Source organism: Diceros bicornis, chromosome 17 (genome assembly GCF_020826845.1).
Source record: "Diceros bicornis minor isolate mBicDic1 chromosome 17, mDicBic1.mat.cur, whole genome shotgun sequence".
In the NCBI taxonomy this organism is placed as follows: domain Eukaryota; kingdom Metazoa; phylum Chordata; class Mammalia; order Perissodactyla; family Rhinocerotidae; genus Diceros; species Diceros bicornis.
The window spans coordinates 53,662,426-53,684,701 of NC_080756.1; the positions used below are offsets into that span (position 1 = coordinate 53,662,426).

General features: G+C 40.1%; 1 protein-coding gene across 3 annotated transcripts; it reads left to right on the top strand.

The window, feature by feature from the left end:
* Positions 1-14,890: 14,890 nt before the first annotated feature.
* On the top strand, positions 14,891-19,931 carry NANOG (Nanog homeobox). Of its 3 annotated transcripts, none has more exons than XM_058558859.1 (4): positions 14,891-15,214; positions 17,175-17,440; positions 18,721-18,807; positions 18,939-19,931. In XM_058558859.1, the coding sequence occupies exons 1-4, from the start codon at positions 15,064-15,066 to the stop codon at positions 19,368-19,370; spliced, it is 936 nt and encodes a 311-aa protein (XP_058414842.1). In that variant the 5' UTR covers positions 14,891-15,063; the 3' UTR covers positions 19,371-19,931. The 3 variants fall into 3 exon arrangements, with proteins under 3 accessions (XP_058414842.1, XP_058414843.1, XP_058414844.1); XM_058558860.1 differs by having other exon boundaries at positions 18,942-19,931; XM_058558861.1 differs by having other exon boundaries at positions 15,077-15,214; positions 17,213-17,440.
* The last annotated feature ends 2,345 nt before the right edge of the window (positions 19,932-22,276 follow it).

A 22,276-nucleotide genomic window follows, 5' to 3' on the forward strand; every position in this document is an offset into this window, starting at 1 on the left:
CTGTCAATCCCCACTCTTAGCTGCCTATCATTCCTTGCTGCCATGGCTAGCTCGTTGTGGAGACTGCCACCTCTTTGCCTTACTCCACACTCCCTGCACATTATGGTCACTACAGCTAGCCTGGAATGGCATTGCATACACTGTGACACCTAGAGAGTTTACTTCAGTCTGCTTTTTCATCTCCAGTAGAAAGTAAAAGTTTTTTTCAATTAGTTTTCATGTTGAAATTACTGTTATATCTCTCTTTGGTTGACTTGAAATAAAAACTAAAAATATGCTCTTCCAGAGTGTAAACTTGACTATTTAGGGACCAGAGAAGTGCTACCACTTTTGTCAGTGCCTCCCAAATAAGTTGCCTAAAGTATAAAAAATTATATGCACAAAGATGTTCCAATGGCATTACTTGGAATAGCCCAAATTTTAAGCCACTTAAAAGTTTAGGGCAGGGGTCAACAAACTTTTGCTGTAAAAGGCCAAAAAGTAAATATTTTAGGCTTTGCAGGACATATGGTCTCTGTCACAATTTCTCAAATCTGCTGTTTGTAGCATGAAAATAACCATAGAAAATATATAAACAAATGGGCATGGCTGTGTTCCAATAAAACTTTATTTACAAATGCAGGGCCATTGTTTGCCAGCCCCTGGTCTAAGAAAATAGTCGATAAACAGATATATATAGCCAATGAATGGTTCATGATGTATTCATTAAAATTAGTAATGAGTAGTAATTAGTTAGTAATGAAATTTCAAATTAGTAATGAAAAACATGAGAAAATATTATATTAAGTTATAAAAAAGCAAGATACAAAAGTGTATGAATGGTTATGATCATGGCTGTAAATAACACACCAAGCATATAACAAAAAGATGACAAAATAAATTACTAACTGTGGCTGTAGTAGGACGGAAGGGCAGTAAATGGATGACTTTGTCTTCAATATTTCAGTTTTTCTTTATTTGTATTACTTTTATAATAAAAATGTTTTAAAATCAAAAAAAGAAAATAGATAAAAACTGAGAAAATATGAACAAAGTATGGACTTCAGTTAATGACAATATATCAATATTGGTTCACTAATTGTGACAACTGTACTGTAATAATGTAAGATGTTAATAACAAGGGGAACTAGGTATGAAGTATGTGAGAATTCTGTGTACTATATTCTTCTGTAAATCTTAAACTATTCTAAAATAAAGAGTTTATTTTCAAAATTACCAAAAAATAAATAAAATAGACCTAGAATATTATTATATTTGTTTGTTCAATATATGTTTGCTAATATAGGTCAAATATTATCAAAAGGGAGTGAGTTTTTAATGTATTTTTTAAAGATCAAGAAAAACTGATATAAGCCAAATAAAAAGAAGAATTTTGTTAATAACGAATGCCAAACTCAACAAACCAAATAAATCAAATGCCACTTTCAACACCTGGTGTTAACTTTCCTTGAGTATTCATTGGTAACATACAAAACAGCTGAATCAGTCAGCGTTCTACCATAGCAACAGAACCAGTATGAGATATATATCTATATGGTTATGTAGATATAGATATTTATTTCAAGGAATTGGCTCATGTGATTATGGGAACTGGGGAACTGGCAAATCCAAAATCCCTAGGGCAGGCATGTTGGCTAAAAATTCTCAGGCAGGAGCTGAAGCTGCAGTCCACAGGTGAAATTTCTTCTTCCTCAAGGAAACCTCTGTTTTGCTCAAGGCCTTTCAGTTTATTGGATGAGGCCCACCCAGATTATTAAGGATAATGTCTTGTACTTAATGTCAACCAATGGAAGATAAGTACATCTACAAGTACCTTCACAGCCACACTAGAATAGTATTTAATTGAATAACTGAGTACTATAGATTAGCCAAGTTGACACATAAAATTAAGCATCATAACTCACTCCTTGTCAACTTGGCACCCACATGCATCTCCTTAAACCATATGTAATCTCCAAATAAAATAGCAAAGCCATTCTTCTGCCTAACATAATACAACCATCCTGTGTACAACCAAAAGCATGCTCTTTCTCAATAAGATGATGCAAAGTCTTTGGGTGATGTTCACTCTTCTCCTTGATATCCTGTAACTTAAATACCGTGATATAAAGTTAACTACTATTAATACATCTTATGTCAGATGATATAGGGATAAGAGAAGGACGTAAACAAAAATATTTGCTACACACATATATTTGTAACTGTTATGGACTGAATTATGTCCTCCTCAAATTCATATGTTGAAGCTCTAACTCCCAATGTGACTATATTTGCAGATACAGCCTTTAAGAGGTAATTAAGGGTAAAAGAAGTCATAAGAGTGGGGCCCTAATCCAACAGGACTAATGTCCTTACAAGAAGAGGAAGAGGGCCAGCCCCGTGGCTTAGCGGTTAAGTGCGCGAGCTCCGCTACTGGCGACCTGGGTTCGGATCCCAGGCGCGCACCGACGCACCGCTTCTCCGGCCATGCTGAGGCTGCGTCCCACATACAGCAACTAGAAGGATGTGCAACTATGACATACAACTATCTACTGGGGCTTTGGGGGAAAAAAAACAAGGAGGAGGATTGGCAATAGATGTTAGCTCAGAGCCGGTCTTCCTCAGCAAAAAGAGGAGGATTAGCATGGATGTTAGTTCAGGGCTGATCTTCCTCACAAAAAATAAATAAATAAATAAAACTGTTAAAAAAAAAAAAAGAAGAAGAAGAGGAAGAGACACCAGGAGTGCACACACACAGAGGAAAGGCCATGTGAGGACACACACGCCATCTGCAAGCCCAGAAGAGAGGTTTCACCAGAAACCAACCCTATCAGCACCTTGAGCTTGGACTTCCAGCCTCCTGAACTGTGAGTAAATGAATTTCTGTTGTTTAAGCCACCAAGTCTCTGGTATTCTGTTATGGCAGCCTGAGCAGACTAATATAGTAATAAAAAAGGGAAGAAACACTCATAACAATAATAGTCTTTGTTTCTGCATCTGGTCACATTGTCATAAGTGGTATGTGTACCTCCTTTCTTCCACTACCCATTCCATATTCCCTTTGCATGCAAAGAGCAGTAAATAAGCCCTAGAGATCTAATGCACAGTATAGTGAATATAGACAACAATATTGTATTGTAACCATCAAGAGGCTAGAGACTAGAGAGACTAGTTGCAAAGAGACTAAAACATATTTCCTTCACCCTCAGCAAGCACTTCAGCTGGTAGTGATTCTTTGCCTGGTGGGCTGACCCAAACCTTCATGCCTGAAGGGTCCAGACCACTAGTAATCCTACTTAAACTGGCTTGTTGTAGTTTTCTATTGACCTTAATCACAGGGCATGACCTCTAGGCCAGCAGAGCATAAGGTCATGAGAACTGGGAGCAAAAATCTTCCCAGGGAATCACTAGGGATAATAGTAGGTGATGCCACTCCCATTTCTACCGCCTGGATTCTTGGACTTGTAAATCCTGGCCACAGGAAAAACAACATCATGTATTGGATGCCAATTTAGAGCATATATAGGGCCGGCCCGGTGGCTTGGTGGTTAAGTGCGCGCGCTCTGCTGCTGGCAGCCCGGGTTCGGATTCCGGGCACGCACCGACGCACTGCTTCTCCGGCTGTGCTGAGGCTGCGTCCCACATACAGCAACCAGAAGGATGTGCAACTATGACATACAACTATCTGCTGGGGCTTTGGGGGAAAATAAATAAATAAATAAATAAAATTATAGAGCATATACAGCCTCCTAGAGGACACTGCCCCAGCCCTAAAAGGGACTGCCACCTGGCTGGCACTGTAACTGAGTCTTCCAAAGGTCATCCCACCATTCTATCAAGCCAGCTACTTTAGGGTGATGGGAAACATTGTGAGACCAGTGAATTCCATTAAGTGTGAGCTCATTGCAGCACTTCATTTGCTGGCAGATAACACATTCTGTAAATCCACAGATGGTAGTTTTGGCAAAAACACTGCATGCAGGGAAGACAAATCCATATCCAGAGTAAGTGTCTATTCCAGTAAGAACAAAGTGCTGCCTCTTCCAAGATGGAAGTGGTCCGATGTAATCAACCTGCCACTAGGTAGATAGCTCATAATCTACCCCGGGGGAATGGTGCCATATTTGGGATGCAGTATTGGTCTGCTGCTAGCAGATGGGGCACTCAGCAGTGGCTGTAGCTAGGTCAGTCTTGGTGAGTGGAAGTCCATGTTGCTGAGCCCATGCCAACCCTCCATCCCCGCTATCATCTTAGTCCCCACTACACCCTATTGTCTCCTGGACTCCCAGGCCCCCTCCAATCTGAGTGAGACCTGCCAAATATCTTTGCTATTGAAATGTTTATTTTACCCTTATGTGAAAATTAAGGGGAAAGTGAGTTATTTTTTACATCCATGTCTCTACCAAATTTTTTCTTACACCCTGTCTGCCTGGTCCCTAGGATATTTGAGTTTGCAACCCTGCTCTACCTGTTCACTCTGGTTGATTTCACAGCTTCAACCACCACCTATACACAAAGAACACAGTAATCACTATAAGATGAGACCTCTCTAAAGAGTTTCATCCCTTATCTCAACAACATCTGGGTTTATCTCAGATACATCAATCTAAAAACACCTGAAATTTAATTATCTTTTCCTCCAAAATTATTTCTGTTTGTAATTCAAACTTGAGTCTATCCACTCAGAGACTCTAGCCAGAAAAAGTCTCCTAGAGATCCCATTCTTCTTGCTACATACATCAAATTAGTTGGCAAGCCCTATCAATTGTATCTATTAATGTAGTTCATGTTCATTCACTCCCTCTCCTCTCTGCATAGCTCCCACTTTCATGGAGACTCTTATAACTTCTCTTTATGTCCAGAGTCAGCAAACTTTGTCTACAAAGGGCCAAGCAGTAAATATTTTAGGATTTGCAAACCATATGGTCTCTGTGACAACTACTACAACTCTGCTGTTGTAGCATGAAAGCAGCTATAGACGATACATAATTGAAAGAGTGTGGCTATGGTTCTGTCAGTGACTAGGTGCCTCGAGAAACTCACAGGTGGGTTTGGAAGCAGTTAACTGTTCTTCCAAGTTGTTTCTTTTCCTTTTGTGTGTTAAGGAGATGTAACCACCAGCCATCCTGGAACTGACCAAGCCTCACCTCGAGAGCTAAACCCATGACCTTTGCCTTATCTCTAATGCAAAGATCTCTCCAGGAGGAGCTTAGGCCTCATTGTGTGGAAGCACGTTCTCCAACTGAGCCTGTGCAAGCAAATACCCACCTCCCCCTTTTGAATATTCATTTCCCAACCAAATAAAATTTCCTGCTTTTCTTTGTTCAGGACACCATGACTTTGGAAATGATTCCTCGTGGCCTCCTATTTGCTGCAAATACACTTTTCTTTGTGAGACAACTTCCACTGGTATAGAGTCTTATTTAACACACCAGGAGACGAGCCCACTTGGTTCGGTATCAGTTCCAATAAAACTTTATTTAAGGACACTGAAATTTGAGTTTCATGTACTTACACAAGTCACAAGATATTAATCTTTTGATTTTGGTCTGCAACCGTTGGAAAATGTAAAAATCATTCTTAGTTCACGCGCCATATGAAACAGGTAGCCGACCAGTTTGCCAACTCCTGCTCTGAATTATTGCACTTGTCTTTTAATGGGTCCTACTCCATCCTCTTCCTCAGTTCCTCTTTAGGTGTTCTCATAAGACTGATTATATCATTCCCACTTAAAAACCCTTCAGTGGCTCCACTCACTTTAGCATAAAATCCAAACTCTTTAGCATGACATATACCTGTAAATTCTGGGTCCTATCTACTAGTTTCAGCATCATCTCTACCCATACCTGCACCAAACTATACACAGTCCCCAGCAGATGTCAGGCTTCTTCATGCTTGCTGCATTTTTTCCTACTGTCTGCTCATCTTTCAAGACTGAACTCAAGTACTGTCTATTTATGATGATATTCCTAACTCATTTCCCTCCAAGAAAGAAGTCCCTCCTTTGTACTCCTGTTGTATCTCACACATATTTATACCACAGTTCCAGGAACACTTTAATGCTCTCATTTGTTTACATGGCTTCTTCCCCATACTACACTATAAAATACCTTAGTATAGAAAGCATGCATAATTCATTTCTTTCTCCCAGCACCTGACCCTTCAGAGATGATTATGAATATTTGTTGAGTCAACGAATTAATGGATTCTCCAAAATATAGCATACATAGGGAAAATAATAGCTAACATTTATTGGGCACTTACAATGTGCCACGTACCTTTCTGATCAGTTTGCACGTGTATTACCTCATTTACTAGTTAGTTACATGAAAGAAACAGGCATAAAAATGTGAAACTACTTGTCACATAACTAGTGGGTAGAAAAGGGATTCAGATTCAGGCTGTCTGACTCCATGTGTAAAACACAAAAGAATCTGACAAAGGTCTAAGAGATTTGGATTTGGAGATTCCTGGGCCTGTCACAGAAATGCAAGCTGCCTACTGGGGCACTGGGAATGCCTTCTGTCTTGATCTAGGTGCTCGTTACTTGAGTTGTGCACATAAGTAAAAAATCATTAAGCTGAACAACTTGAGATTTGTTCACTTCCTGTATGTACGTTATTTCTCAATTTTAATTTTGTTTTTAAATAAAGCTTTGCCATCTTTCCTCATCTTCTTGCCCTAACTCTAATACCTTCAATAAATGCTTCCTTAAATTTGAATTCCTTTTTCAATATCATGCTGTTTGCCTTAGCTTTGAACTCTTTCTTTTACGTGATTTAAACTTATTTACTCCTGGGAGGCAGGAACCTCCTGCTCCCCCTTCCTCTAATCCCTTTATATTAGAACACTCTGGCATCCCGAAATATTTTAAGTACAATATTTAGACGCAGTATTATTAGGGTTAACAGCTTTATTTCATCCCACTACCGGCTAATTAGAGTAACTAAGGTGCTAGATTTTTCTCGTTATTCTCTCCCCCACCACCATCATCACTTCACCTTACTCAGCTCCTCCCACGATGACCTCCTTTTCTAAGTTCTTCCTCATCCTCTGACACCTACCGAGAAACTGAGAAGGCTATTCTCTTCTGGGCCAATAACATCACATTGTTCCAGAGCAATTTTATAGTTTTGCTAAACTTTGGTAGACATTCCTAGATGTTCTTCCCCTCCCTGGGGGCTGGACCTAACATGGGTGAAAAAGAAATCCATTTCTACATTGGGTCAAAGATCCCCTGAGGGTAGGGTGGGAAGAGGGAGTAATGCCCTGACATCGACAGTGTTGCTCAGTGTCAGGACTCTGACAATGCAGTCTGTTGGTTTATCCTTCTGAACGCTCCACTAGGAGACCTTAGAATTTGGTCACATAATAATTCAGTCCTTAAATATTAAAAGCCTTTGGTTAGAGTTAAGATCTGACAAATCCAAAACTGAACCACAAGGGAGAAATTTGTTTTTTTGTGGGGTTTGGGTTTTTTTTTTTTGAGAGTTCTTGTAAGTCTCCAGTTGTCTGAATATCAGTGTTTTAGCCACTGGAGCTGATTCATTAATTTAATAAACATGTATTGAGATTTTTCCTTACTGCCAAGCACTGTATTTCCGAGCTGTGCATCTCAAACCTCAGGGTGCACAAGAATCAGATTCTTAAAAGACAGATTCCTGGACCCCACTCCCAGATATTCTGATTCAGCAGGTCTAGGGTAACACCCAGCCCAAGAATTTGCATTTCAAACAAGCTCCCAGGTGATGCTGATGTTGCCGGAAAGTGGGACTATACTTTGAGAAGTATTGCACTTGGTTACAGTAACAAACCAGCCCTCAAGGAGTTATTATTCCAGCCCGGAATCCAAACACAAAAAAGCTATAACTAAAATGCAAAGTGATTGGGGCCGGCCCGGTGGCGCAAGCGGTTGGGTGCGCGCGCTCCGCTGCGGCGGCCCGGGGTTCGCTGGTTCGGATCCCGGGCGCGCACCGATGCACTGCTTTGGCAGGCCACGCTGTGGCGGCGTCCCATATAAAGTGGAGGAGGATGGGCACGGATTGGCGGATGTTAGCACAGGGCTGATCCCCTCACAAAAAAAATAAAAATAAAAAAAATAAAATGCAAAGTGACAACTGCTGTGGGAGGAGCTGGGCACAGAAGAGGGGCACCTAATTCACTGGGAAAAGGGAGACTATAGATGGTGACACCTGACCCTTGTCTTGAAGATAACTAAAAATGAACCAAGCAAAGAGGAGAAAAGCATTCAGGACAGAGGGGATTGCTTGGGTAGAGCAATTTGCCAAAGCTTGAAATTGGCTTGAGAGGCAGGCAGAGAGCAGACTGTGTGCTTACTTTGAGAAGACTTGAGCAAAGGGAAAATATGGCTAAATTTAAGGTCAATCACTCCATGCACAGTTGGTTCGGTCTTTGGAAGGTTGACTGGAGGTCTACAGAGGTCTGGGCAAGAGATGATGCCTGCACAAGGGTAAAAGGAGTGGTGTTGAACATCCGGGGGACAGACTGGACAAGTGTTAGGAAATACAACTATCACAACACAGTTATTGATTGACTATATAAAGGTTTGGATGGTGGAAAAAGGAGTCAATGATGTCTCACATATTTTCCTGTTAGGTGAATGTTTTATCGGACTTCAAAATTTGTGCTCATGGTAAGGTCATTGATGGAATGAGATTGGCCATTACTTAAACCGGATGATAGATACATTATGAGGGTTTATCATATTGTCCACTATGTAAGTTTAAAGTTCTTTTAGGGGAAAAAAAGTGTGTTTGTGCTCTTATAGCTGTAATAGGCAAAATAAATGGAGAATATGCTTTGTTATTCAATTTATAATCTCTAAACCAGCAGTTTTGGTGGTTGTGTGGTTCGTCTTTACAACAGGTAATTTGAGAGTAATCTATTTCCCAGAGGAGCCAAGATTGATTATTTGTTGCAAATTAAAGTAGACTCTTTTGGAAGAGCTCCAGGCTCAACGAATTCTGTTTAGGGGACCTGAGGCAAAGAGCATTGTTGTTTTTTAAGGGTTATTTTATATATCACATTAAAGTTAATTTCATATTTAAACATAAGGAAATGGCTCCTACTTTTTATTTGCTTACAAAGGGCTAGATCTCATTTAAGCCCATCCCTTCATTAACAAATAATGATGGTGCCTCTCTGATTTGCCTGGTACCGTTCTAGAACAGTCGTTCTCAAACAATAGCCTGTGAGAGAATCGCCCGGAGAACTTTTTAAACATAGATTCCTAGTCACCTCCACCAGAAATTCCTATTCAGTAATTCTGTGGTAAAGCCCATCCATGTGTGTCCCTAACAAGCTCCCGGGTGATGCTGATGATGCTAGCCTTTGGACCACACTCTTATAGGGCTGGGGACACTACACAAAACAAAACAGACAAAAGTTAAAATAATTGCCCTCATAGATCTTATATTTTAGTGGTAGTGGGAGATAGAAGATGATGATAGATAGAGATAGATAGATGGATAGATAGATGGATAAACAGACAGATAGAAACAGAATATATATTACGCAAGATGGTAATAAGCGCTATGAAGAAAAATGAAGTGGAGAAGAATAGGAAGGGGGAGACATCCTTGAGAAGGCAATATTAAAGATTTAAAAGAGGGGAGAGATCAAGCTGGGTAGATTTCTGGGGCGAGAACAAATCACAGATAAAAGTAAGGGCAAAAGCCTTGATTCTGGAGCTTTCCTGGCTTGTTCCAGGATCAGCAAGGAGGCTACCTTCATGGGGGTGGAGCAGAACACAGGAAGACAAGACAGAGGTCAAGTACAAGGCCAGGGGCAAGCTTAGGCACTTTGGTGTTTTGACTGGTTACTCTGAATGTGAGAAAGCCAAGGGAAGATTTTGAGCAAAGGAATAGCTTGATGTGACTTGTCTTAAAAAAAAAAATCATTCTGGCCAATAGGTTGAGACTCAATTGTAGGAAGTCTAGGGTGCAAACAGGGAGATCAGCTGGGAGGCTATCAGATAATTGAAGTGATAGATGGTAATTTGGATATGGTGGTAGCCTTGGAGATAGCTAGAAAGGGTCAAGGGCAGCTTGTGTTGGCACACTTGCCAATGGGGACTTACTCTTTTGCCAAAGGACACAGGCAATTTCAAGCCTCCAGATCACCTGTAACACAGGCGACAATAAAATAAATACATCTTCTTTAAAAGAAATAACCATTTCTTGCTATTCTGCTGGTTCTCCAAGCCCTAGTCCATGTGATGATCAAAAACTCATTCAAATAGTGGAAAAAGGAAACATGTGGAGGAAAAAAAATTTTTTTAAAGAAGCAATTCGATTCTAGATATATTGTGATGGCATAGTCAACAAAGATGGCTTTAAGATTTTGGCCTGAGCAACTAGAAAGATGGAATTGTCATACACTGAGATGGAGAAGACTATAGGAGGAGCTTGAGTAGAGAGGAATACTGGGAGTTTGGTTTTGGAAATGTGAATTTTGTGATGCCTATTAGAAATTCAAGTGGAGCTGTTAAGTTGGCAGTTGGATATATGAGACTTGAGTTTGGGGAATAGGTCTGGGATAAACATATACATTTGAGAGTCAAAAGCATATAGATGAGATCAGGATAAGATGAGATGAGACAGCATGAGATCACCAAGGTAGTGAGTGCAGATAGAAAAGAGGTTTGAGGGCCGGCCCGGTGGCGCAAGCGGTTAAGTGCGCGCGCTCCGCTGCAGCGACCCGGGGTTCGCTGGTTCGGATCCCGGGCGCGCACCGAAGCACTGCTTGGCAAGCCACGCTGTGGCGGCGTCCCATATAAAGTGGAGGAAGATGGGCACAGATTTTAGCCCAGGGCCGTCTTCCTCAGCAAAAAAAGAGGAGGATTGGTGGATGTTAGCACAGGGTTGATCTTCTCACAAAAAAGAAAAAAAAAAAAAAAAAAGAAAAGAGGTTTGAGAACTAAGCTTTGGTACCCTCTCACTTTTAGATACACAGGGGATGAGGAAGAACCAGAAAGGAGACTGAGAGAGAAACGCCAGGTTAGAAGGAGAAACACAGGGGAGTGTAAACTAATGAGAGGAGGAAATTTAATTCAAAACATTTTTTTTTACTACCAGTGGTCACGTCTTTACCTCTTAGGTCTCTTGACCCTAATTTCCAATGACCTATTTGACATCTCCATCTGTATTTATTTACTAAAATCACAATGACCAAACATATACTACCCAGCAGACACCAAGCTAGATGCTAATTAAGGTGGCTACAAAATGGATGAAACAGTAGCTTCCATAGAGCAAGAGCTCACTATGTATTAGTTGCTGGGGTTGTCTCCCACAATTCCCTTCCACTGCACCCTGCCTCTGAGCCATGTTAAACAATGGTAGTGGGACCCATCATTTTCTCTAAAGCCTTTGCCTGAATGGTTCTTTTTCTGGAATTCCCTTACCCATTCTCTCAACATTTTTCCATCTCAGCTCAACTGAACATCCTCCAAAAAAGTCTTCTCTAACTCCCGGCCCCTGCCCCACCCTTGACTGTGCTCCCATAGCATCTAGTGTATACCTCGGGGGTTTTGTTTCTTGGTTTTCAATACTTATCACACAACACTATCATTGTCTTTTTGGTCTATTTTGATCTACTCCATTAAATTGTTAGGTCCTCAAAAGTAGAAATGATGTTTAATTATTTTTCTCTCTCAGGCAAATGACAGACACTCCTTAACCAGTAGTTGAATAAACAATAAATAAATAAATATCTTCTGGTCAATAAATGTTTGTTAAATCACTAAATATATATACATATATATGTGCACATATATTGACATGAAGCAGTTACACATAGAATGGGTTTATTAGGTAGAGTGCAACAATGTAAAGAAGAAACAGGAGCAGAAACTTAGATGAGAATTGAATAAAAAGAAAACAAGTGAACGTCTATCCGTTAGGATATACTCAAGTAAACTCAAGTGGACAATGGGGTGAGAAGTAAAAGCAATGATAAATCAATAATAAATTCAATAATTACACCAATGATAAATCAGTAATAAATTTGATAATTCCACCTGTTTGGTTTATACCTCATGCCTGAGACTTGAGGGACGGTGAAGTCTATATCAATACTCGTGATGACTGTCACTGCCTCCTTACCTAGACAGTTCAGCAAAATCTGACGGAAAGTTAGCAGGGCCTGCTCTCTTAAAAGGTCGTGTGGCCTAAAGTGCATTTCTTATCTATAAATGAGGAATAAATCATATCTGTAAATTATTTTTCATTTCTAATATTCAGCTTTTTTTCCCCTTCTCCTTCTCAGATGATGCTCTTAGGAAAACAAAATCTAAAGTCAAGATTTCACCGAATCACTTTGGCATTTGTGGCCCTGAATTCTAGCACATCCTAACACACCCCTCCTCCACCCACACAGCCCACCCCCACAAACCCAAGGTCTCCGACAGCTTCGGAAGCATTCTCAACCTTATTCAAATTGCTTTCCTGGGCCAAGAATGTAGTAAGTCTGCCTTCCAGCTACCAGCCCCCTTCCCTTTGGTCTTTCACTCCGGAGGCTCTTCCCCTAGATACAATGGGACACGGGTGGGGGGTGGGGTGAATTCGTCCCAGCTTTTCATGCAAACACCCCCGTCAGCAAAGAACAAAGCCTCTCCTACCTGCAGTTTAGAGAGCTGCAGGCAAAGTGAGGTATTTGGTGGCCTTGACTGCCCTCATTTACCAAACTGAGCCACGAAGTCAAGTTTTCCCCTTTTTTATTTATTCTTTCCCCCAGATTTATTGAGATGCAATTGACATATAACATTGTATTAGTTCATGGTGTACAAAATAATAATTTGATGTATATATTTATGTTGCAAAATGCTTACCACAATAAGTTTAGTTAACACCCATCACCTCATATTCCCTTTTTTAAAGAAATCGTACTTTATTTCTAATAAGACAGAGACTATCTGCCTAACGCAAAATGTACAGTCACGTGCCGCATAACGACGTTTCAGACAACCACTGACCGCATACAGGACGGTGGTCCTATAAGATTAGAACCTTTTAGCCTAGGTGTGTAGTAGGCTATACCATCTAGGTTTGTACACGCTATGATGTTCGCACAACGATGAAATCGCCTAACGACGCATTTCTCAGGGCTATCTCTTGTCCTTAAGCAACGCGTGACTGTATTTCCAACCACCCTCCTCTTGACATCTCTATTCCAAACTCTTTTCCCCTCCAAAATGATGGTCTGAGAAGACAAAGTGAAGGTTACATAGAATTTCATCCCCTTGTTTGGACCCAACAACCCTCCTATGTTCACAAGTTGGCATCTCTTCATTGTGAACAAAAATCAGCTTGCATGGGAACAAAGCCAGCAGCTCCAGGTGGAGAGCCAAGGAGCACAGTGCATGCGAGGATTAGTCAAGAGTTGCGTCTTAGAAAAATATATATTTGGAATTTGTTAAGGGTTTACTTTTAGGGGTGGGAGATTGGAAAAGAGGAAGAAAACCTTAGGTTTCTTGAGTGTTGAATTTGGGAATGGGGAGGAAAATTGAAAGCTGTGAACTGTTATCTTTGTCCATAAATATTTTCGTGCTGGAACCCAACATTAAAAACTGTTCCTTTGGAAGACATACCAAAAAACAAAATTGACAGAGTAGGGATGGAGTGGGGTTGAAGGAGATGACAGGACTGCCAGGCTAGAGAAGGAAAAGCTAATTAAAGAAAGAGCCAGAGGGCAAAAAAAAGCCAGAGAATGATGAGAGCTTGGGAAGGAGGGATAAGAGGGCAAACACTGATTCTAAAAGGAACCTGTCACGAACACTGGCAAGTCTGTGACAGCAATATCATTTGTCTAGAGGATGTTCTTCTTTACCTCCCTCCTTTCAATTGGGTTGATTTACAGGTCAATAAATGCCATTATTTTACATCTAGTGATGTCCCTGGTAAAACAAAACGCTGGTGTTTTCATTCTACCATGTTCACTGGATTAAAATAAAAATCACAACAAAAACATAATTTCAAATTTGGAGGTCCTGGGCATGAGATCCTGATAGAATTTCTGCTAACAGCTACTGTTTGTAGATCACTGACATGTCAAATATTATGAGCACTTAGCACTTGATTTTCTTTAATTCTTATAACAACACAGAGAAGGTACTTTCATCCCTACTTACAGATGAAGAAACTGAGACTTATTAATGTGGTGGAGCCAAGATTCTATCCAGTAAATGTGTAAAAAACTAATTAAAAATCTTCCATAGTAATGGTATAATGCATAATTGCTACAGGGCACCACAGTGCCTTAGGTCCACAGGTCGCAATTCCTTTCCTCTGGCTTTTTTTAAAAACAAGATAACAGTCCTGGTGGAGAAACTTGCCTGTCTTTCTGAAAGCTAAAAAACCAGAAGGAACTAAAGTGGGAGATGAAAACAAGGACTGTTTTTAACGTCAACCGATGCGTTATCAACATACAATATGTGTTTTATTGTGACCTTAGGGTGAATCAAAGAGGAAAATGGAGCTAGTGGAAGTTTGTGCCATAACTTAGCCCAAATGAGACCCTATGGGCTCTCAGATCAAGAAATTAATTATCCTGGTGGGAATTCCAATCACCTGAGGTAGCCTCAGGAATTGGAGGTGCATCTTTGATTTTAAAACGTGGAAACATGGTGAATCTACAAGTATTGAATTGCTGGGTTTATTTTGTCTCCAGGTTCTGTAGCCCCAGTTTGCTAGTTCCCCACCCAGTCTGGGTTACTCTGCAGCTACCTTTTGCATTACAATGGCCTTGGTGAGACTGGCAGACAGGATTAACTAAGAATTCTCGAGGGTGTGTGTGGGCGTGGGGCTGCCAGGAGGGGCGGGTCTAAGTATGGTTGAGCCTTCCTTATAAATCTAGAGCTTCCAAAATTTTTACCTTTAGCTAGATTGGTCTGGATGGCTTCTGCTACTGCAGAGGTGACTCATTCCATCCTGTCTTTCTGATAACTTTTCCATTTGGAGATCTGCATGTTTCTCTAAGCTTTTCTATCTAGATACTTAATTAAGCCTGGGCCTTTTTTACAATCTAGCTCTTTGGTTTTTTGCCCTCAACCTTCAACTCAACAACATGAGCGTGGATCCAGCTCTTCCCCAAAGCCTGCCTTGCCCTGAAGCATCCAATTCTGGGGAATTGTCACCAATGCCCGAGATTTATGAGCCTGAAGAAAATTACGCATCTTTGCAACTGTCGTCTGCTGAGACACCCCACATGGAGACTGGTAAGAAAAAATTGAATCCTTGAAAGGCTAATTTCCTTAAGGGAAAGAGAAAGAAGGAAGGAGGGTTGGTAAGGGTCATCCATTTCCCTCGAGTAATTATAGCCCATTAATACAAGCAGGTGTCATTATCTATTAATCCTCTCGACACCTCTCTTTCAACTGTTATCTTGGTGGCGCGTGCCCTTTCACTTATGTCCCAGTTATGTCAGTTAGGAGTTGTGGACTGAGGCGAGGGACACAGGACTCAGTTCAACTGTGTACAGTATATTTGAGAGCTTACACACGTAGCCACTGTGGGAACCCATGTCTGATAAATAAGCTGATGTATAAATCTTGGTGTCAGGCACACGGTAACAGTAAACATTACTGCTAAACCAGAAGTCACAACATCACAACTTGGAGAGATGAGCATCACCTTTTTGGTTTGTCTATTCAAGGAGTATAATCCCATGGCCAATTATATGAATATCACCTTGTTGAAATGTTTTACCTTTCTACAACAGTAGCAGTTGGCTCTTCTCCCACCCTTTGGATGTGTGGGTGTTATTGGGCAGCTCTGTTTGTGAGTGCCTGCTATGCTCAAGCCCCCTAAATCCAAAGGAAGTGTCCACCCCATTTTATGGTAGATAATTCCAGAAGCTTTAATCTGCTGACAGAGTGGCTAGAGCTCGGATTTGAAATCCAGTTTGGCTTCAAAACCTATACTCTAATACTTGGGCTTCTAAACGGTAACTGCGGGAGTAGGGGACGCTCAGGATACTGTAAAGGTGGTACCACTTTTTTGGAAATCAGTTTGGCAGTAGCCATTAAAAAGGTAAACCAACCTTTACCTAAGAATGCCATTTTTAACATATACAGTAAAAAATAATAGGTCAAATCTATATTATGGTTACAACTGTAAAGCTAAGTTGTAGCGAAGGGATAAGTAAAATAACTGCTGTATTTTTCACTGTTATATTTTAATGGTACCCCATTTTCCTAAACTCTGTGTTAATGTCCTTTTATACTCTTAAACATTGAATATACAGCAGGGTTTATGAGAATTTCGAAATAGTTTGAGAATGAGCAAGTGGGCATGTCCTCCTTATTAGTAAGCCAAATGCAAGTTTGCATAGATAGTTTATTTTTAGGACATGCCCCACCTCTAGTCATTAGTTGAGGACTTTCTTTCCTTCTTAGATCTACTTGCAAGAAGCATGAGATTGTGAATTTGGGCCTTTTAAAGCCTGTCCATTTATTCCATGACTAGGGTAGAAGTGGAGTTGAGCACTGGGAATACTTGAGTGCAAATAAGAATGTAAGTGCCTATTAAATCTAGGTAACAGAGGAAATTAATTTTCAGTTACAAAGTCAATAGACACCAGGTCCTGTAGCAGACAATGTTTATCTGTTACCTCATTTTAATCAATGAAGAAACTCGGTGACCTTATCTCAAATTATTTCTCCCTCAGAGTTAGTAAAATGGTAAAGTCCGGATTGAAACAGAAGCCTATCGAAATTCACAATTCCTGCCAGTCCTGGTATTTAGAATGGGGTACTAAACTGTTGATTTTATAGGGCCCTCAGAATCTTGATCATCAGTTTTGAAAATCATGCAGAATGATGAATAAGGTTACAAAAGGAAGTTAAGGGACACAGCAAGTGGGAGTCTAGTGATCATTTTGACCTTTACGAACAGCCAGGATGTGGGCTCCTGAGCATCAGTTTACAGTAAAAAGCGGTTGTCAAAGAGGTTAATATACGATATCAGCCGCGTGCATTATACATAAAATGGTGGCGGTGGTACACTTACTAGATTGTACAAACATTGGCAAAGCATTCGGGGCCACTTAAGAATTGTTACCAACTACCTAGCTTTAAGATTGTGAGGACTTTAAAAGTGCTTTGCAAACAATAAATGTGTAAATATAATTTAATATTTGAAATGTTTTAGAGAAAAGTGTCATTTTATTCCCAACAGTCTCTCCTCTTCCTTCCTCCATGGATCTGCTTATTCAGGACAGCCCTGATTCTTCCACCAGTCCCAGAGTGAAACTACTGCCCACTTCTGTAGAGAAGAGCACAGTGAAGAAGGAAGAGAAGGTCCAGGCCAAGAAACAGAAGATCAGAACTGTCTTCTCACAGACTCAGCTCTGTGTCCTCAATGACAGATTTCAGAGACAGAAATACCTCAGCTTCCAGCAGATGCAAGAACTTTCCAACCTTCTGAACCTTAGCTACAAACAGGTAGGGTTGTTTTGTTGCTGTCGTCGTAATAAGAAATAAAAATGAAGCTAATTTGCAGGTGCGCATTGCTAACATCTTCTATGTACTCGGTATTTATGCACCACCCCTACAAATAATTTAATATGACAGTGGAATCTTCTTGTAACGTGTTTCATGACCATTTTTCATTAAATATTCTATTGTGTGAATATGCCATAATTTATTTAGCCACTTTTCCCTGTTAAACAAACCAAAATTGTGAAAAATGTTTCTAATTTCTCCTTAATCAAAAGAGGCACATACTCCCATCTTCCAGGTTAGGAGAGTCTCTAACCAACACTGGTTCTCATTAAAATAAAAATTGCATCTTTTGTTTTTATCTGTGTGCATTTGATTACTAATGAGGTTAATAATTTTTTATATATTTATTGGCCATTTTATTCAGTCAAATATTTTATGGGTTTCTATCACTAGTGCCATACTTACAAAGTCCTCTACTCCACGATTTTGTAATACGTATACATTCTTCTGGTCCTTCTGTGATCTCATTTTCTAACCTACAGTTTAAAAACCATCTGGAAATTTTAGTTTACTGTGTGCTGCAACATAACTTATTTTCTAAATAGTTGTCCTAGTAGTATATTTCATAATTCCTGAATTAAAAGACCACCATTATCACATTAAATGTAAATATGCTTATATGAGGGGGGCTTTTTATTGCAAACATTAACTGTGACTAACTGCATGGGTTAAACCCTATGAAAAGGGAGATGAGTAGACATTTAAATGTGAAGTTCCTGGTTAGTAGATTTGCAGCATCATCTTTTTTTTTTTTTTCGTGAGGAAGATCAGCCCTGAGCTAACATCTGCCAATCCTCCTCTTTTTGCTGAGGAAGACTGGCCCTGGGCTAACATCCTTGCCCATCTTCCTCCACTGTATATGGGACGCCGTCACAGCATGGCCTGACAAGCGGTGCATCAGTGCGCGCCCGGAAACGAACTGGCGAACCCGCGGGCTGCCACAGCGGAGCGTGTGCACTTAACACACCAGGCCAGCCCCCCAGCATCATCTCTTAACTGGTTAGGTTTATCAAACAAAAAGCAGCCAAGTGACTTGCAGGGCTTGAAAACTCATTCATGGAATATTTGTTCAAGATTTAAAGGACTCTAGAAATTCAAATTTTGTTCCTGAACTTTAGATGGTGGTAGTTGTCAGGAAAAAAAGATTAACCATATTGTTTGATCCCTGGCGCATTTGCATTACTAGTATTTTATGCTTTCCTGTCACCTTTTTCCTGCAGGTTAAGACCTGGTTCCAGAACCAGAGAATGAAATGTAAGAGGTGGCAGAAAAACAACTGGCCAAAGACTTGCAACAGTGTTACTCAGGTAACAGGAAACTTATTTTTCTGCTCTTTCCTTTCAATGACTTTTTAGCTTTGCCCATTGCTGAAGAATACAACCCACAGATATTCTGATTTTCCTTGTACCCTTTCAGTTAACCCACCATTGTTTTTCAGAAGGGCTCAGCAACTACAGAGTACCCGGGCCTCTATTCCTATCACCAGGGAAGCCTGGTGAACACTGCTGGAAACCTTCCGATGTGGAGCAACCAGACCTGGAATAACCCAACCTGGAGCAGCCAGACCTGGAACAGCCAGTCTTGGAGCAACCATTCCTGGAGCAGTCAGACCTGGTGCTCCCAAGCCTGGAACAACCAGGCTTGGAACAACCAGGCATGGAACAGTCAGTTCCACAGCTGCGGAGAAGAATTCCTGCAGCCTCAGATCCAGTTCCAGCAAAATTCTCTTGTCAGTGGTTTGGAGGCCACCTTGGAAACTGCTGGGGAAAGCCATACTGTAACACAGCAAACCGCTAAGTATTTTAGTACCCAGCAAATCATGGATTTATTCCCAAATTACTCCATGAACATACAGCCTGAAGATGTGTGAAAATGGGTATATTCTTTGATCTCAATTTGGGCAGTGGCTGTATTACTTCTAGGATTTTTCTTTTAGCGTACTGTATCTGTCTTGATATTCTGCTTCTCATTAGGCCTATTGTGTCAATTTGGGGAGTGGTGGGGAGTATGATGGATTTCAGAGGTTTCGGTATCCTTGGCTGCTGTGGACAACATGAGAAAAGATGTCTCTAGCTATAGAAAACTAGATAGAATACTAGTTTAGATATCTTTAGGGTCTAGAATCTAACCCCAGAATAGGAAGTAAAAGTACAAAGATGTGTGATGAAGGATTATTCATATTTTCCAGGATTGGGAGGCTTTACTTGTTAAAACCCTCCAGTGTTAAGGTGTGAAGGGTTAAGCTATTAAGTACTTCATTAATTTCCCCTGCCTCTTTTGCTGTTTTACTGCAACCCCTAATTTGTGATTACTCTAGTACTTGTAGAAAGAGGTTTTGTATTTTTGCTGCATCATGATAATAACAGTACCAGTTTGACGAGTTGGTTTATAAGTTTAAGTACAAATAAATAAAATATCCATTTTACCTATAGTTGTCTCTATCTTGATTTCACACAGTGGTTCAAGGAGTAAAAATTTGACTAAACATGGGTCGTAATCACATTTTTGTGAGGCGGGGGCAAAATTAACTGAAATCTTCTAGGCATTAGGGAGATTGCTATCTTAGAAATGAGTAAAGGAAAGGTAACCGAGTATACAATGCTAGGTGACTGATTAACCAAACCTGAACAAAGTTATTTCCTCCTTGTGGGTGTAATATTATTGAAACGATAAAATTTATGGTTATTTGCAGTTAAAGAAGAGTGCCACTTCTGGAAGATACGGAGCAGAGAAGTGATAAACAGAGATCTTAGGTTTGTGAAAAGGATAAATGAAGGGCAGCCGGCCGTGAGGGTGAGGGGGGAGGCAAATGATGGAAGGCAGAGGGAGCTAAAGGAGGAAAAAATGTTAGTTGTCTCGCCCTGCAACTCACATAGGAAAGGTTCTGTGACTGCCCTCCTGTACAGTTACACCCTGCCAGAAAGAACTATGTTGAAATAAGCTTATTTTTAAACATTAAAAAAAAAAAGCCAGCTTTTTTATGACAGTGTTAAATTTGTAAAACTACAAAGTACAATTTAATGTGTTTTAATGTATGAATCTGTAAACATATTAATGTTAACATGTTAAAAAATTGGCTCAGAGACAAATATATAAGTAAATTCTAAGGCTGGTTTTAAGTAGATTTTTTTTTTCCAGGTCAAACTATGCTTTCAGCTTAGAAGGAGCTAAGCAGGCATCTATGAACTATATTAATCCTTTTTTTACTGTCCTTTCCCCATCCTGGCTTGCCCCAAGTTGATCTGATTGGGAGCCCTCTCGTTCACCACTCTGCCTTCTTGCTCCACAGAAACCTCCAGCTTTCTGAGCAGCAGAGACGCAGGGAGCAACCAGAGCAGTTTTCCTAGTCATTTCCCTCGGTTCTCCCAGTTTTCCAATGTTGCTCTATAATATTTTCCAATCCGATTATCTACACATTTGACAAAAGAGCAAGTCAGGCATAATTAATTTCTGCCAAGACCTAAGGACAACACCGTATTTTCAACTGGCAGATATTTGGGTTTTGAGCCAAGCACTGAGTATCTCAACTGAGTAGATACTGGAAACTGTTTGTTTTTTTTTTTAAAGATTTTACTTATTTATTATTTTCCCCCCCAAAGCCCCAGCAGATTGTTGTATGTCATAGCTGCACATCCTTCTAGTTGCTGTATGTGGGACGCGGCCTCAGCATGGCTGGAGAAGCGGTGTGTAGGTGTGCGCCCGGGATCTGAACCCGGGCCACCAGTAGCAGAGCGCGAGCACCCAACCGCTAAGCCACGGGGCCGGCCCTGGAAACTGTTGATTGAACAAAACAACTACATGAAATCTCATTCTCTAAGTCACCACTTTTTAGTCATAATTAAAACAGATTTGAGCGTGACATTTAAAAAAACGTAGGATCTCATTGTTCCTGCCACCTCGCTTTTTCACTTAATATTTTAAATGCATGAGAGAAGGAAAAATTCTTACAAGAGATTAAAAGTAGAACTTTTTTTTAATAAAGATATGTCACTTTAACATTTTCACAAAATCCTTGGCTCTAACCAAATAAATGTAATGAATTGATAACAAATTTGTGGAAATGCTAAATGGTGAACCAGAGCCTAGAAATTTGGGAAATAGCTATTATAAAGTGATAAAGCCCAGGAGTCTACCAAATTGAGCTCTCCAGTACTGAACCAAGCCGTGTAACAATTTTTCACACCTTTGTCTTTGCTTTGGATAAAGTTCAGCTATAAAACGGTGGGAATAGGCAAGGAGGGGTGATAATTAAGATCTACAGGCAGAAAGGACAGGAGCATCTCTTATGTTTAAGGCATCATGCTAGGTAGAGAGCAAGTAAGAGAAGGCAGAAAAAGGAAAGATTGAAAAAGAAGAAAAGAAGAAGAAAGATTGATTTCTGATTATCATTTTATTTGCTTTTGGAATTTAGTCATTTATGGAAATGCCATTCATCTATTGTTTCCTATACCCAATGGGTGAGGAGTAGAGTAAAGGTGAAAAACCTAAGGCAGAGCAGAGTAAAATCGACAAGCATCAAGGAACCAAGGAAAGACTTGGGTTTTTTGTTTTTTTTCCTCTTTTTTTTTTTTAAAGATGGGACCTTTTGATTGCAAAACTAAAACTTGATATTAAAAAATTTAGGCAGTAGTGATATATGTAATGAAGTGAATCTAGTAATCACATCTACTCAGTGATAAACATTAACAATTTAGTACATATTCCTACAGATGCTTTAGTATATAACATGGGTGGTTTTATACGTGAATTTTAATGGACATGTAGCAGAATTATACT

Coding starts and splice junctions, on each gene's coding strand:
- NANOG (XM_058558859.1), top strand. CDS start 15,064: ATGAGCGTGGATCCAGCTCTTCCCCAAAGCCTGCCTTGCCCTGAAGCA. Junction 17,441..18,720: donor TGAACCTTAGCTACAAACAG/GTAGGGTTGTTT, acceptor TTTTTCCTGCAG/GTTAAGACCTGGTTCCAGAA. Junction 18,808..18,938: donor CTTGCAACAGTGTTACTCAG/GTAACAGGAAAC, acceptor ATTGTTTTTCAG/AAGGGCTCAGCAACTACAGA.